This window comes from Sphaerodactylus townsendi, linkage group LG10, assembly GCF_021028975.2.
Source record: "Sphaerodactylus townsendi isolate TG3544 linkage group LG10, MPM_Stown_v2.3, whole genome shotgun sequence".
In the NCBI taxonomy this organism is placed as follows: domain Eukaryota; kingdom Metazoa; phylum Chordata; class Lepidosauria; order Squamata; family Sphaerodactylidae; genus Sphaerodactylus; species Sphaerodactylus townsendi.
Window position 1 is genome coordinate 43,036,033 of NC_059434.1, and position 14,851 is coordinate 43,050,883.

Consider the following 14,851-nt stretch of genomic DNA (forward strand, 5'->3'; position numbering starts at 1 on the left):
ATGCTAACAAAAATTGCTGGAACAAAATAGACAAAGCTTGAACTCTTGTGACCCTGTGTTCTTCATACATCCATGCTAAACTATACTGCAAAGAATTTTGATAGCCTAATCCACAAAAACAATATTTGGAGAAGCAACTGCCTTTGTGGGAATCACTGTTGAGTGTATAAGTAGGTATTTGTTAAATTTGAAAAGCACATCATGCTAATTTTATGTCCCAACAGCAACAAATAGTTGGATTAAAATGATTAGGGAAAAAAATCAAATCAAATGCAATTTAAATGTGACATTCAAATTTTATACCAAAGTTATTTTATTTGAATAATATTGATACAAATACTGTATCAGTCTTCCTGATCATAGCCTTTACCATATCATCAAATAAGCTATAGCAACACCATAATTCCATCAAAAGAAAACAAGACTTTTTAATCAAAGAAATTAAAATACATCACAATCGTTTTATTTCAAGAAAAAAATCATGATAATGCACCTTACAGATTTCTAGGCCATCTATTAATTAATTAATTAATTAATTAATTACTAGTGACCTCAAGTAGAGCAAGTAATCTGCAGGTCAATTATACATACATCAACGCATCTGATCTTCTTATTTTCATCTTTATGATAGTAGCAACAAACACTGCCATTCAAAGAGTAATCATTTTTTCTCTATCTGCCAGTAGTACGTAAATAGTAATTCATCCTGACCTTCCTAGGAAACAAGATGTAATGGTCCACAGAGTGTACCAGTTTGCAGTTTCCTCTCAAATACTGGGTATATTTGTAATTTTTGCTTGGACAAGATGAAAGCATTTATAACTTTTTAATTCCATAAATATGCTAAATATTGCAATTTTATATGCTATGTAAATTACAAATTATACATTTCATGTTTTTAAAGTAGTACAATTAGTTTAGGTTCCATAGGACATTGAAAATGGCATACATCTCAATTTTCCTCACATCATTTTCCAGGGGGAAAGAAAATTGAATTTTTTCCCCCTTGACATCAAAATTTCTGGAAATTTTACATATCTACTCCTTGATGGAAAATTCTCCCATGACAAACTATGACAGCACAGAAGAAGGTAACTATTCCTCATGCAATGAATCATGTAATTCTTGTCCCACAAACCTTTGCCAGTTTATGTCACCAACATCTCAGAATCAATGGTACAAATCTCAGGATCAACGGTACAAATACCAAAAACCAGGGGAAAAATCTAATCAGTTTAACAGGGCACTACATCCTTGGATCAATACAATGAGTTTACAAACCAAGACCACAAGAAGGGTTCCCAGCTCTGGGTTGGGAAATACCGAGAGATTTAAGCGTCTGGAGAGGACGGGGTTTGGGAAAGGAAGGGATCTCAGCTAGGTATTAGGCCATCAAGTTCACCCCACAAAACAACTCTTTTTCTCCAGAGGGACTAATCTTGATCACCTGCAATAGCAGGAGATCTCCAGTTGTCATCTGGAAGGTGGCAATCATAGCCTCAAATCTCATCCCATTGGCATGCCTAGGCTGGAAAGGAAGCAACAAATGACTGCATCCAGATGCCCCTGAAACAGCAGAGTGACCACCTTTGTAGTACTTTTCCACAGTGCTTGTGAATTAATCAAGTATTGTCCAGAATCCAGACTGGAGATGGGATAGAAAGTGGCAATAGATTCAATGTTGAACTGCTTAAATCAATCTGACAAACAAAAGCAAGTTTAAACACTTCACTGTCTTTTGCTCTGAATGGCAGCAGCAGCAGCAATGAAAAACCACGTGGTCTCACTTTAGCCAACTGAATCATGTCTAGCAACCCACAGAAAGGGTGAAGTATAAAGCACAGATAAGTAGTCACAAGGACATGCTTTTGTTGTATAACCTTTATTCACCTATTGCCTGACAACATTTTGAGTTTCTACTGTAATATAAAATATAACATTTACAAATGTCAAAACTTCACCAGGGTGTACATCTCTGTGTGTGTGTGTGGGGGGGGGGGGTTTGCTGTTCAATGAGGCTCATCATAATTAAACTGCATCATCTCAATACAGCAGCTTGAGCAATTCTACTACAATATATGATGTTTGGTTAGCCCATTTACCATAATTACTAAATATCTGTACAGATATCTTTCTGTCAAGTTCTTACTGTGGATCAATCTATAATCATGATCTTCAATATAAGCACAGACACACTGGTGCCTCAGTTGGTTTTGCCGGTAACATCTACAAATCTTGCTCTGATTGCAGATTAGTTAGTCATATAGTAAACTCTGTTTTCACCTTTTTGAGAAAGTTACATTTCCCACCACTCAAAAGAGCAGTGTTGTATATATTAGTTTAGTACTAAATATTTTAAATGTGAGTTTCTCATTAAAGCAGCTACTATAAAACTGAAGCATTAGAAAACTATGTAATAACTGTAGTGGCACACACTTTCCTAATTTAATATTTTAATAATGCCAGCTGTTCTGTTCCATCTAATAACTGTGGTAGAAAAGCTTGCCATATGAAAAAGCTCAAAAATAATAAACTACGAAAATATTTTAATTATAACTTGAGTATGAACTGTGGACGGGTATGGTATATTTCTGGTTTCTTGTTTGACGTAATACAGAGCTCATGAAGTCTTATGACTTAAAAGCATCAAGAAAATCCTGAACATTGCTCAGGACTTTTACTTTTGTGGAATGCCCCACAGTTGCCTCAACAAAAAGTCAGAATGTTTTACTTTACATTTCTTTTTACAGCAATACTCACTACATCTAATGGAAGCTTCCCTTTCATCAGATTAAACCAAACCAAGTTGCAATTTATTGACACTTTTCTACACAGACTACAGAACAACCATTTGAAAATCTTTAAACCACATTTTCAGCACTATATAGCATCCTTGCAGTCCAATTTCAGAACCGAATAATGTTCAAATCAAAACTAAGGATAAACTTACAGAATAGCTGTGGAAAATAGTTTAGCCTCTCTTTCTTATCTGTAAAGTACAAATAGTAAACTTTATGACCTAACAGTCAGTCAGACATTTCCAAGTAAATATGCTGAGTATGCATATGTGCAAAGAAATACGAATAATTTAGAAGACCTTGTAGTATTCTTATCCTACAAAGAGTGGATCATATTGTTTCCAAACACTTTACAGAGAAGAGCCTACTTCAGTCTCTTCAGGGATGCTTTTCGGCTAGGATGATCCTGCATTAAGCAGAGGGTTAGACTAGATGGCTTGTACAGCCCCTTCCAATTCTGTGATTCTATGTTCCATGCCAGGTAGGTTCCCTATTCTTAGCCTTAGATCTTGGTGTATATATTTTAAACAGACATAAATCACATTCTGAAAATACATCAAAATGAATGTTGAAGTTATGAACCCTATATAACAGATTATATTCTTATAAGCTATAATTATAAACTATGTTCTTTTCATCTTGGGACTGAAATATAATGCAGGGATGTGAAGTTTTGTGACAAATTATTTTTAACCTTTGTTCCACCACCCCAAGGGCTTTTTCTCCACTTTTTCCCCAAAGGTTTTTTTTTCTATTATGTCTTTCAAAGCTGCTATGATTGACAAGCAAAAATCTGTTGGTGATTCCTGGCCCAAGGGAAATTCGGTTTGCCTCAACCAGGGCCAGGGCCTTCTTGGCCCTGGTCCCAGCCTGGTGGAATGCTCTGTCCAGAGAGATCAGTACTCCTCCACCCACCCTCACGTTAACACCACCGCTATAGCCAAATACTATCAAAATAGATTACAAACCACACTATCACCTTGAACTACTAAACATTTGTCGGATTTTGCATGGACATCAGATTGCTTACTGTGGAGACAAGTTTATTGCTCTCGGCCTCCAATCACCCTGTGCTTGGTATGTAGCCGTGCTCCTTGGAGAGTGGCTTGGGATGAGTCCCTCAGGAATGTGCTGCAGTGGCCGGTGACAGTCCAGCTCCCTGCCCTTCCAACCCTACTCTCTGAACCTCTTCACAGCCTTCTCACTCATCAGCATTCAATTGCAGAACACTTCCTTTCTGCATCCCGAAAATACAACGGCTGCTTCCAAATGACGTCTTTTGGAGCCCACCAGGTGAAAGAGAGCAATAACACATTGCATTAGAAAAAGACAACTACAGGAAGCTGCTGCAAAATAATGCAAAAACAAACCCATCAGTCCACGGATAGGCTGTGAGGAATTTGCTGCATATCACCCCAAAGTTCACAAACAGGCTGTAAATAAGTATGTTGAATGTCACCCCGAAATTCATAGAGAGCCTGTGATGAAGTATGTGTAGTGAAGAATGGGTGCCCTGCTAGTACATTTATACTATTATACTATTAAATTTTCACAAATATGTTTATATGGCATATAAAATACACTGTTATAAGTGAGCTATTTTATGTTGTTAAAGCAAGAAAATAAGTTTACGTGAGAAAATAAATGTTGAATTTCCCCTCAAAATTCTGTTTTTCACACACACATGAACACCCTGCAGAACACTAAAGTTTGGTTTCAATGTTTCCAGAAAATTTCTCTCTCTAATGGATGAAGACTTTGCAAAAGTTGCCATAACAATGAACTGACTTTATTGTATTGGGGGGACCCAGTTTTTTTAAAAAATTCAAATGTTCAACTTTACAGTACAAAAGTCGATATAGGAAGATGGCTAATAACATCTTAAAATTTTTATGAAGACAGTCCATGACACAATGACCAAAGATTGCCATTAAAAAAATCCGTAAATTATTCAGTACAATTTTCTTCCACTCCCCAGATTAGGTAAAAGCAGAATTTCATATCTCCACATTACTGACCCCACATACTACTGACTGGTGTGATCACTAGTAACTGATTATTCAGCTGTGATTCATTGATTGCTCTGCTCAGATGATAGCAGACAAGTGTCAACCCTAATAATGACAGCCTGATGTTCTGAAGCATAACAAATTGCAGAATACTATAGATTATATCTTCTATTAACATGATATCCCCAAGATCTCTGGGTCTGTTTACAACATTAGGAAAGATAAAGAAGACTAAACAAAATGTGTGCACAATGTTCAAAGGTTTTAATCGCACTGAATCAAATTTTCACTGAATTTCATAAATTTTCATAAATTTAGGGGTTTTTAATCATTTTTCTCTTAAATTCATCTCTTTGAACAGGGTTTACCAAAACATCTGAATTTTTTAATAAAAAGAACACATTTAATCAGCATTTAGGGAGAGATGTCAATGTTTAAGATATATAGAAAGAAAACCTGGAAACTGTGTATTGAAGTATTATCTCCATTACTCTCAACAATTTTAAGACATCTACAGTGCAGGCCAATCAGCATTGTCAATTTTTACAAATTGAAAGCAGGACCCAGACTGGCAGGCATATTACTGACACCTAAATTGCCTGAAATGCACCATGGCTTGATACACAACACCCTCATTACACTGAATTTCCAAAGCAACAAAAAGATGTGTCCAATTATGACATCAATACAAGCTTTTCTTCCAATGGGAAAAAAAGAAGAGCAAATCCCAATGGACACATAAGAGCTACAGCAGTCATGATGTAATACACAAACAGAAAAGAGATCCTCAGAAGCTGAAATTTAGGCAAAATACTTATCACTTTAAATTGTTGTGCATCATTTCACAATTGCTACTCCTCAATGGTAGTGAATTGGGGTGTGTGTTTGATATTTTTGGTCAAATACATATATATCTGAAAAATAATCAGTCTTTCCAGAAATATTCAGGCATCTTGTTGGTACAGATATATTCAGGCATCTGGGATTTTCTGGAATACAGGTAAATGGGTTTCAAAAATTCCATAAATGTTCATAAGTAACCAAGAGTAATAGGGGCCAGTGCTTTAAGGCTTCTGGGATTTTTTGGTCTGTGTCAGTGTCTATTCGCCAGGCTTGTTATTGGTTTGCCAGCTTGGTTTGACATGAATTATTTCCTTTGAAATCAACCACTGGTTACTCACCATGAAGGGTCCTTCTCCTCTGAGTGACAGAGGACATCTTGTGGGTAATTCCCACCAATTATCCAGAGAGGTAGGAGTCAGCCCTCCATCTTCAGTTTAGGGAACTCCAATCAGCTGTATAAACTTTTCTAAACTGATAATTCACAAGGACTGCTTAGAAGCATAAAATGAGATAAGAACAGTAACATGAAATGGAGGTTACAGATTGAAAATCTAGGCTTAAGCCCAGAAGAGCATGTTAATTTTGTCAAGGGAGGGTCAGGATGTCCTCTTTTGCTCCAAGGAGAAAGACCCTTCCCGCTGAGTAACCAATGGTCATTCTCCTTAGCAAGAGGACATCTTGTGGAACCTCTCCAACAGCTATGTCCCTGATACAGGGTGGGGAAATGTTATTCATCCTCTTCAGTGATCTGGAGCATTTGGACATTGTGTCTGACTCGGCCTGTTCCTCCCCCCACCCTCAAGGATTCTTGAGATCAAGAGTTCCAAGGAAAGGAGGAACTGATAGTATTCTGTCTAAAAGACCCATACTCAGAACCTTACCCTCTACCCTGGAGTCCTCCCAACTGTCAGAGGACTGATCCTGATCGCTAGTGGGGCTAATCCTCCCTCTTTTTCTGCCTGCTTTAGTCGTTTAGGCAGGGTTCCCTCCAGCCCATGGATTGAGGGCTAGGGGTTTTTTTTGCCAAAGGAAGATTGGGAATTGAAACCAAAAGAATTAATGAGGGGCCCCATCGTAAAATGGCTACTAGCTCCACCTTCACAGTTACTACCATCTCCTCCCTCACAGCCTACAAAAGTTCACCTAAAGGGGAAGGGGACCGAGGCTCACACTGAGGCCCCTTCCGCACATGCAGAATAATGCACTTTCAATCCACTTTCAATGCACTTTGTAGTTGTGCGGAATAGCAAAATCCACTTGCAAACAATTGTGAAAGTGGACTGAAAGTGCATTATTCTGCATGTGCGGAAGGGGCCTAGTAATGTGTATCTTTTCTGGGTGATCCAATGTATCCAGGCCAGTTGGCTAGATCTCCGGGGCTGCTTGGGAGGCAGAGGGCTTAGGAGTGATCTTGGCAGAGCCACTGACTTACAGCCACCATTTTGAAGCATTTGGTGCTTTTTGAACCTCTTTTCAGTGGTGCCAATGCAGTTGCAATCGTAGGGCTCTCTAAGCTCGAGGCAATCCAAGAGTGGGCCCACCTGGCCCTCATTGCTCTACTCCTGCATTGTAATATGCTTATCCAAATCCTTCTTGGATAGAAAGCCATCATTAACAGTCCTTGACTGCATGGCTGGCTAATCCCAGCAAGGCTCAGTGTCTGAGGGCTATCTTTCTGCCACACCGGCAGGGCAGGGGAATGGAGAAGTACAGGGAAGAGAGTCAGAAATAATAAAAGATAAAAGGTTTGGATAGCAAATAAAAAATCCTAGATGCTAAGAATTTAGTGCAAGTAGAGCAGGCATCTAACTACTGCATTTCCCTGTGAGGCAGAACAGAAAAATGTAGGAAGGGGGCGACTCCCACAGGAAAAGGAAGTGGTTAATTTATTCCCACCTCCCTGGATAATTGGTGGGAATCACCCACAAGATGCTTCTTGCTCAGAGCGCGTGGTTCTGTTAGTTTTACATTGTGTTCTTTGTGCAAGCTGCTTACATTTGATTCTCTGGTTTGACTCTGGGGGATTTAGTAAAACAAATTACCTGAGTGCTCACTGGGAAAAATGGGAGATGATGGAATGCCCTCTGGATATAATGAGAGCCAGGAATGCCAAATGACTTGCAATGAATCTACTGAAGTATGCTTCAGCACTCAGAATTTGCAATTAAAATGCAGAACAGAAAGACAATCTCTGGGCTCAGAGATTGTTCTGGGACTGGAATAATAGCCCCAGAGTGGAATGTGGACTGCTGGGACTGGAATCAATGCTTTGGAACTGGAATTGCAGACAGAACAGAGGAAAGACAGTCCCTGGAAGTAATGGAAGTGTTCTGCAACTGGAACTAAAATCCCTGGGAGCATCCAAAATGTTCCAGAAGTGAGGGCTGTCTGTCCAGTATGGTAAGGTAGCAATTAATTACACCACAACAGTCTAAGAAATGCTTCCCTTATCAGCATCATGAAATGCAAATCTTTAATCATTTCAGTGGTCTCCTACTTTACTACTTAACACATTAAGAGCTTATATTCATGTAAAACCTGTTTTGGACTTGCCAGCTTGTAGTTTGCATGAAATATTGCTACTCACAATGGTAAGCCTTGGGAAGCCTGTTCTATGAAAAAGCCTTAACATTACTCATATTTTAAATTTTTCATTTTGATATAAGGATCTTAAACATTAACCACTAATATAAGATGCTCATCTAGATACAGGATTGGACTGCACCTAGATTTCTATGGACACAAGAAGGAGAGATGATTTTTACTGATTCACTCCTTTTGTAGCTGCCCAAATACCCAACATGCTGCTGCTGTGGACTGGGGGAAAACCCTAGAGATGGGACCAGAAGGGGAAAAAATTACACACAGAAACTCCACAACTGTGGAAAGCCAGAAAATATCGAAACTACAGAATGAATCTATAGAAGAAATAGTAATAAAATATTCAATAACTAGTCAATGTAGTGTTGTGGTTAGAGCACTGGGTTAGGATTAAGGAAGCCCAGGTTTGAATCCCCACTCTGTAATGGAAGCTTGCTTGGGTCTCTGCCTGGGTGCTCATACTCTTTACTTGTGTAACTAGGTCACAAGCAGATAAACAAGATCCAGCCTCGCACAAAAGCCAGGGTGATGTTGTTTTGGATAAACAAAAACTAATTATTCTTGCTAGTGATCTCTCACTGCTCCCCAACTCTTTCTTCAAAAGATTTAAAGGGTAATTTCCTTCAATAGCCTTCAATATGGCTTGTTCACTTTCAAATCGCCAACAGAACAGGTGATGATTGCATTGTGCTCTTCCATACAGCTCTTCCAAGGAAGCCCAGCTGCCAGAAGTAAGAGCCTTCTTTAAAAAAAGAAAAACTTGATCATATAAATTATTTATGGTTAAAACCAGTGGAATGTTCTTGTTTAAATCTCATTAGCAAAAGCATTAGCCCAAAACCAAAGGTCCAAAGCAAAGGCCCTCAAACTGGCTTACAGACAGAGCATCACACTTGAAAAGTATATTGTAATTACTGTCAGGACCACCCAGCACATACATGTAGATGAAGGAAAAATGGGTCATAACCGCTCCTTTGATATTCTAGAGAATAAATAAACAAATGTTCAGAAACAAAGGTGCAAAATGTTAATAATAGTGGGCCTTCTGTTTAGGACCGGGCCAAGAGGCACTGGAAATAGCTGTGTCAAAAATATCAAGAACTGAGAAAGCTGCAGCAAAATTCTGGAGCTCTCCTGCCTGAAACAGCTTTTCTCTGTTTCAGATGTCAGATTATCCATAGGTTATTTTATGGAACTACTATTTTCTATTCACCAAGCAGAACTGATTTAATAAAATGCAAATTTCTGTTCTGCATATGTCATTTACAGAGGCTTGCCCAGTTATAACATGCTTTAAGGCTGCATATATTAAGAATATGAACAAACTTTTAAAGCTATCACATTGCCAAGTCCCTAACAATTTTACAAAAGGTAAAGCAATGGTATCAATACTTAACATAGAATATGCAACACAAATTACACATTTCTACTAATGCTGATCCCAGCTAATTCACAGTATTTGAACTGCTTAAAACTGTAACAAAATGCTGACAGTCATTCTGCTTTTCCCTACAGCATTTCTATAGTTTTCTCCCAGTTCCTGCTCATGTTTCAGCACCTTCCTTATTTTGATAACATAAAGTTTGTATAATACGGTTTATGTATACAAAGATGAATTAAAATGTTTACTTTGCAACAGACAGACCTACAAACATTCAGCCCAAATCAGTGTTATTACATGTAGAATCTGTGGTTTAGGATTCTAGAAACAGCTTTTTACAAAAAGCAATAAATGAACAGAAAGATATGTACAGTGGTTGGGAAATGGGTGTTCAAAGGCTCAGCACAATATTGAGAACATAAATGAAGACAGCCCCATTCAACACTGAAAACATCATCATTTTCATATGCTAAATGCTGAATGCCACATAACTTTTAACAAGACACATTATGCCACAAAGGCAATGGTTTAAAAAGATCACAATGAGGTGAAGATAATGGTGATGTCATCCAGCTCTACCTTTATTTTTATTTATTTTTTTAAAAAACCCTAAATAATGTACTTAACATGTAATAAAGCAGAAAGGGTACATCAGAAATTTAGCAACTAGAATTCAACATTAGTAACACTCCAAACTAAAGGAAAAGGTACAGAGTTAGAGGACCATACACAGAAGTTACAATACCTGCTGTTTAGTGCATTCCTGTGAGCCAAAATGAAATGAATGCCATATAGGAGGAAAGGAAAAGATGAACATTGTCAGTGGTGCTAAGATATATATATATATATATATATATTCCACCTACTATAAAACAATTCTACAATGCAAAGAAGCTTCTAAGTGGACTTGGGGGTTTGTTATTTTGTCTAAGTCATACAGTCACTGAATATAATACACAAGACACAGGACTGGATTCAGAAGGCATATGCAAAAGGTGCTGGTATGGGGTTATTTCTCTGTCTTCTCCTCCTCCTCCAAGCTACATTGTGTTTGCTCCAAAAATCTCCTGAAGAGTCATGAGAACCTTACAAAGAAAATATGCCATAGTATACGTCACACTGTGGCAATGTGTAGGAATTAAGTAACATTGCTATCTGCCCTCTTTCATTGATGAAAGCTTCCAGCAGAAGAAAGAGGAAATTATAATCTCTTATTGTTGCAACACCCATGCAGTGGTGCACTTCCTTATGAGGTTCAGAGAAAACAACAGGCTGTCAAGGGAAAGAGAAGATGAGGAAAGATCCACTCAGTCAACTCCCCTGTGATTTTTTTCTGCTGGATCTAACCCATAATTTAGTAGAAGTTCTTTGGTAAATTGTTTCCTTTTATAAATATCTTCAAACTATATATTTGTGTTTGTACAGTACTGACTATATTCACTTTTTGATATTGGCATGTAACAACACAATCAATTGTCACATATAACTGTCTCAGCAACTATTTCCATACTATTATAAACCAAGGGAGGAAAAACAGTCCTCTCAGGTGTAATTCATTATTTTCATGTAAGTTGTGATTTGCTGCCTATTTGTGTACACACTCACATCTCTACATGTGCAGCTTTCATACGTCAGGGAGCCATAACCAAACCGAAGCTCCTCTCCACATGTGTATTTTGCATGCCCAAATGTTTAGAGATGTCTTCCAATACATCAATAAATCTTTAGTTACTTATAAACACAAGATATGCAGATTTAAAAAAAACTTTTTCAGTTCTATAGTTGGAGCAACAAGAACTATGCCTTCTTCATAAATCACATCTATCTTTCAAGGTTTCCTCAAATTCCATACAAAAATAATCAAGCTGAACCAAATTCAGTCCTTCATTATAAAGTCACTTTGACATAATCCCAAATTTCATAAACTGTGCTAAAAATTATACACATTTTCTTGTTGCACACACAAAACATGTAAAAACTGGTTCACAAGACACAAGGCATCAGAGACAAGTCTTTTGCAGTTAGCAAGGAATATACTCAGTCATGTATATGTTAACTTTTGCATGGGTTGATACAGATGGAAATTTTCAAGAAGGAACACACCAAGAAATCTCCAGTACTTTAGGATCAGAGGCAGCACATGAAGACTTCTGCCATCTTAAATGGATATTTATTTTCATAACAGTCTCTGTCAGCCCACAGAAATTATTACACACATTTACGATTTGCTTGCACAGACATTTTTAGGAGTCTGTTCTTTCCCACAGTTCTATGCTTGGACAAGAACAGGAAGACAATCATGTGGAGAAATCAAAGGTGAACAGACAATATACACAAAGCATTCAGTACCAATGTCCATTATGGTAGTACTGTTTCCAGCACTTAGGCTCACCACTGAGGATATGTGCATGTATAGCATATTGGCTCTAAAGATGCCCTTATGCTTATGGTATGGTTCATACTAGGAAACTGCATGACAAGTCGAATCTAAAGATGTCTTTTTTGCTTGTGCAAGACTTCAGACATGTTGAAACATAAGAACAACTAATGAATTCCCTTTAATACTATTGTACAACGTACACAAGCATTTGCAAAATAGCATTACAAGCTATTCTTTTTCCATTTATGCTTATTTGGATTCAACCCAACATTTGCCCTACACAATTTGGTATTCAGAAACTGTCCACATGGTTTAAAAAGTGATAGTCTTCTGGTCACTTCTTTACAACCATGTCAGATTAGTTTCTCTACCATTTAGATATTAAGAACATAAAAAAGAGCCTGCTGGATCAGACCAGAGTCTATCTAGTCCAGCACTCTGCTACTTGCAGTGGCCCACCAGATGCCTTTGGGAGCTCACATGAAGGATGTGAAAGCAATGGCCTTCTGTTGCTGCTGCTCGTGAGCACCTGAACTGCTAAAGCATTTGCAATCTCAGATCAAAGAGGATCAAGATTGCTAGCCATAGATTGACTTCTCCTACTTCTGCATATAGCCATAGATCTACTACCTCTTCTGCATATGTTATACAACTTATGCCTCAGAGTTTTCAGCAATGGCCTGACATATTTTCCCAAGGTCTGTCTAAGCAAATTTTGCATTCTGACCCCTGTGGTGCAGAGTGGTAAGCTGCAGTACTGCAGACAAAGCTCTGCTCATGACCCGAGTTTGATCCTGATGGAAGTCAATTTCAAGTAGTTAGCTCAGGATTGACTCATTCTTCCATTCCTCCGTGGTTGGAAATATGAGTACCCAGTTTTGTGGAGGTAAAGCGTAGATGATTAAGCGAACAACCCTGTAAATATAGTCTTCCTAGTAAATGTGATTTGATCTCACCCCATGCAACCAGGGGTTTGTACAGGGCACTACCGTTACCTTTTAGTTTCTACATATCATACTATTGTGAATGCAATCATTATTCTACAAAGATCATGTGGATATAATGCTCTCTCAGATGGTAAAGAAATGGTTCAGATTGGTCAAGTGATCTGATCTCATACAAGCCACATCTATGGAAATAACATGCACATCTCAATTTCTCACACTGAGAAGACAGGAAACACATGGGTGACAGCCAATACAAATCTTATCCATAAACAAATAGTTAACTATACATAGAAATGAGTGTTTCAATAATTAGCTTACTGATGCAGAAATTCCTTAACATAAAAATGTGACAATCTATAATGGAAATTAAATAGGAACATATTTTGAATCTGCTTTGTTGCCATACTATTCTGAAGATGGACAGCATTTTATTACTTGCATGTTTCACATGTACAGCTATTACATTCTGCATTTATCTATTAGGCGATTTGCATGTATATATGGCCAATTGTTTTAGACATGTAAGTATAAATACAGCCAATTCTTGATTGTCTATGGCAAGTGAAACTAACATCCTACACAAATATTGCTGTGGACAGCTTACCGTATGATAACCTCTGGGTAAAGGTGGCTTCCCCAATGGATAAGCATCCACAGTATCAATAATAGTTTGTCGTTCTCCTTTTTGGTTGATTTTTCTAAATCTCCTTCGAGACTGCCTATGGGAGGCTTGACGCTGAAAGTATTCTTCATTTTCATCCATATAATCCACCTATTAAAAATGCATATACAATAAAATTTCAGCAGCTGCATTTTTAACATAATAAAAAAAGAAAAGTTCATGCATGACTTTTCTGCTGCTATTTAATATATATTACAGTGCGAGATGGGACATGAGAAATGCACCTTAAGTGAATTCAGTGTCAGTTCAAGTATAAAGGTCCTGGTTTTTTCCAACAGTGAATTGCTGAATCAATGCTGCATACTAAGAAAGAACTGGTATTGGTATAATCATGGGGTAGGTAACATTCATAAACTCTAAAAACAGTCTTCCTTGCTTTTGTTTATTTTTCTAAAACAAGCATCTGTTTTTTTACTCTCATTTCACAGAAAATAAATACTTCTTAAGGAATGTGCAGACCCCTTCAAATTTCAGCAGGTCATTGGGGAGCTCCCACTCCCATCCTGCGGGAGCAAGCATTCCTAAAAGCAACAATGTCTTCCTTTGAAGATAAAGCATTTCAGGAAAAACTGTACAATGACATAACGTAATCATGTTAAAATAATAAAACCAATAATCATGAAGAGAAACATATAAATTATCTACTGAAATTAGCAGCATGGATATTACTTCTATTCCACCATCTCGCTCTAATGCCAGTGCACTGTTAGGACTGTGGTTGATACCTGAAGTTCTTCTAACTGTTATACAGTTTAAAATCATGTAGTATTGGAATCTACATTGAATCTCCTCATGGTGCTTCCCACAAATTTCTAAGGCTGTTTCCGCACAGCCAAGGGAGAGAGCCAGCATCACCATTGATCATACCGATGCAGGCTCTGGGGCTGTTCACACAAACGGCCCCATGGGATGTGCAGCTGTTGGAGCAGGCTCCGCACAGCTGCGTATTCCCCTCCCCAGCCCCAAATGCCTCCTTACCTCCTGTGGGCAGCCGTCGCTCTGCTGTCACTCTGAGGAAGCCAGGGGACACGCCCAATGGCCAGAGCGACAGCTGCAGCTATGGAGGCCAGGGGGCGTGTCTCCTGGCCTCCTCGGAGCAACAGCAGATGGCAGTGGATGGAAGCCAGCGTTTGCAGGAAAACTTTCTCCCCAAGCGAGTTTTGAAAACACCGTTTTGGCGGGCACAGAGCGCTGCTGCATCGATTTGGCA

General features: G+C 38.3%; 1 protein-coding gene across 7 annotated transcripts in view; it reads right to left on the minus strand.

Moving 5' to 3' along the window:
- The window catches only part of RAPGEF2 (Rap guanine nucleotide exchange factor 2), a 179,695-nt gene that overhangs the window by 86,367 nt on the left and 78,477 nt on the right, over positions 1-14,851 (minus strand). For 5 of the 7 annotated variants that reach the window (XM_048509446.1, XM_048509448.1, XM_048509444.1 and 2 more), the window contains 2 exons: positions 13,564-13,731; positions 10,378-10,395 (listed from right to left, as the gene is read on the minus strand). In XM_048509446.1, the coding sequence (XP_048365403.1) occupies positions 10,378-10,395; positions 13,564-13,731 (186 nt within the window). The remainder of the gene's footprint in view (positions 1-10,377; positions 10,396-13,563; positions 13,732-14,851) is intronic. The other 2 variants (XM_048509447.1, XM_048509445.1) reach the window with 1 other exon arrangement.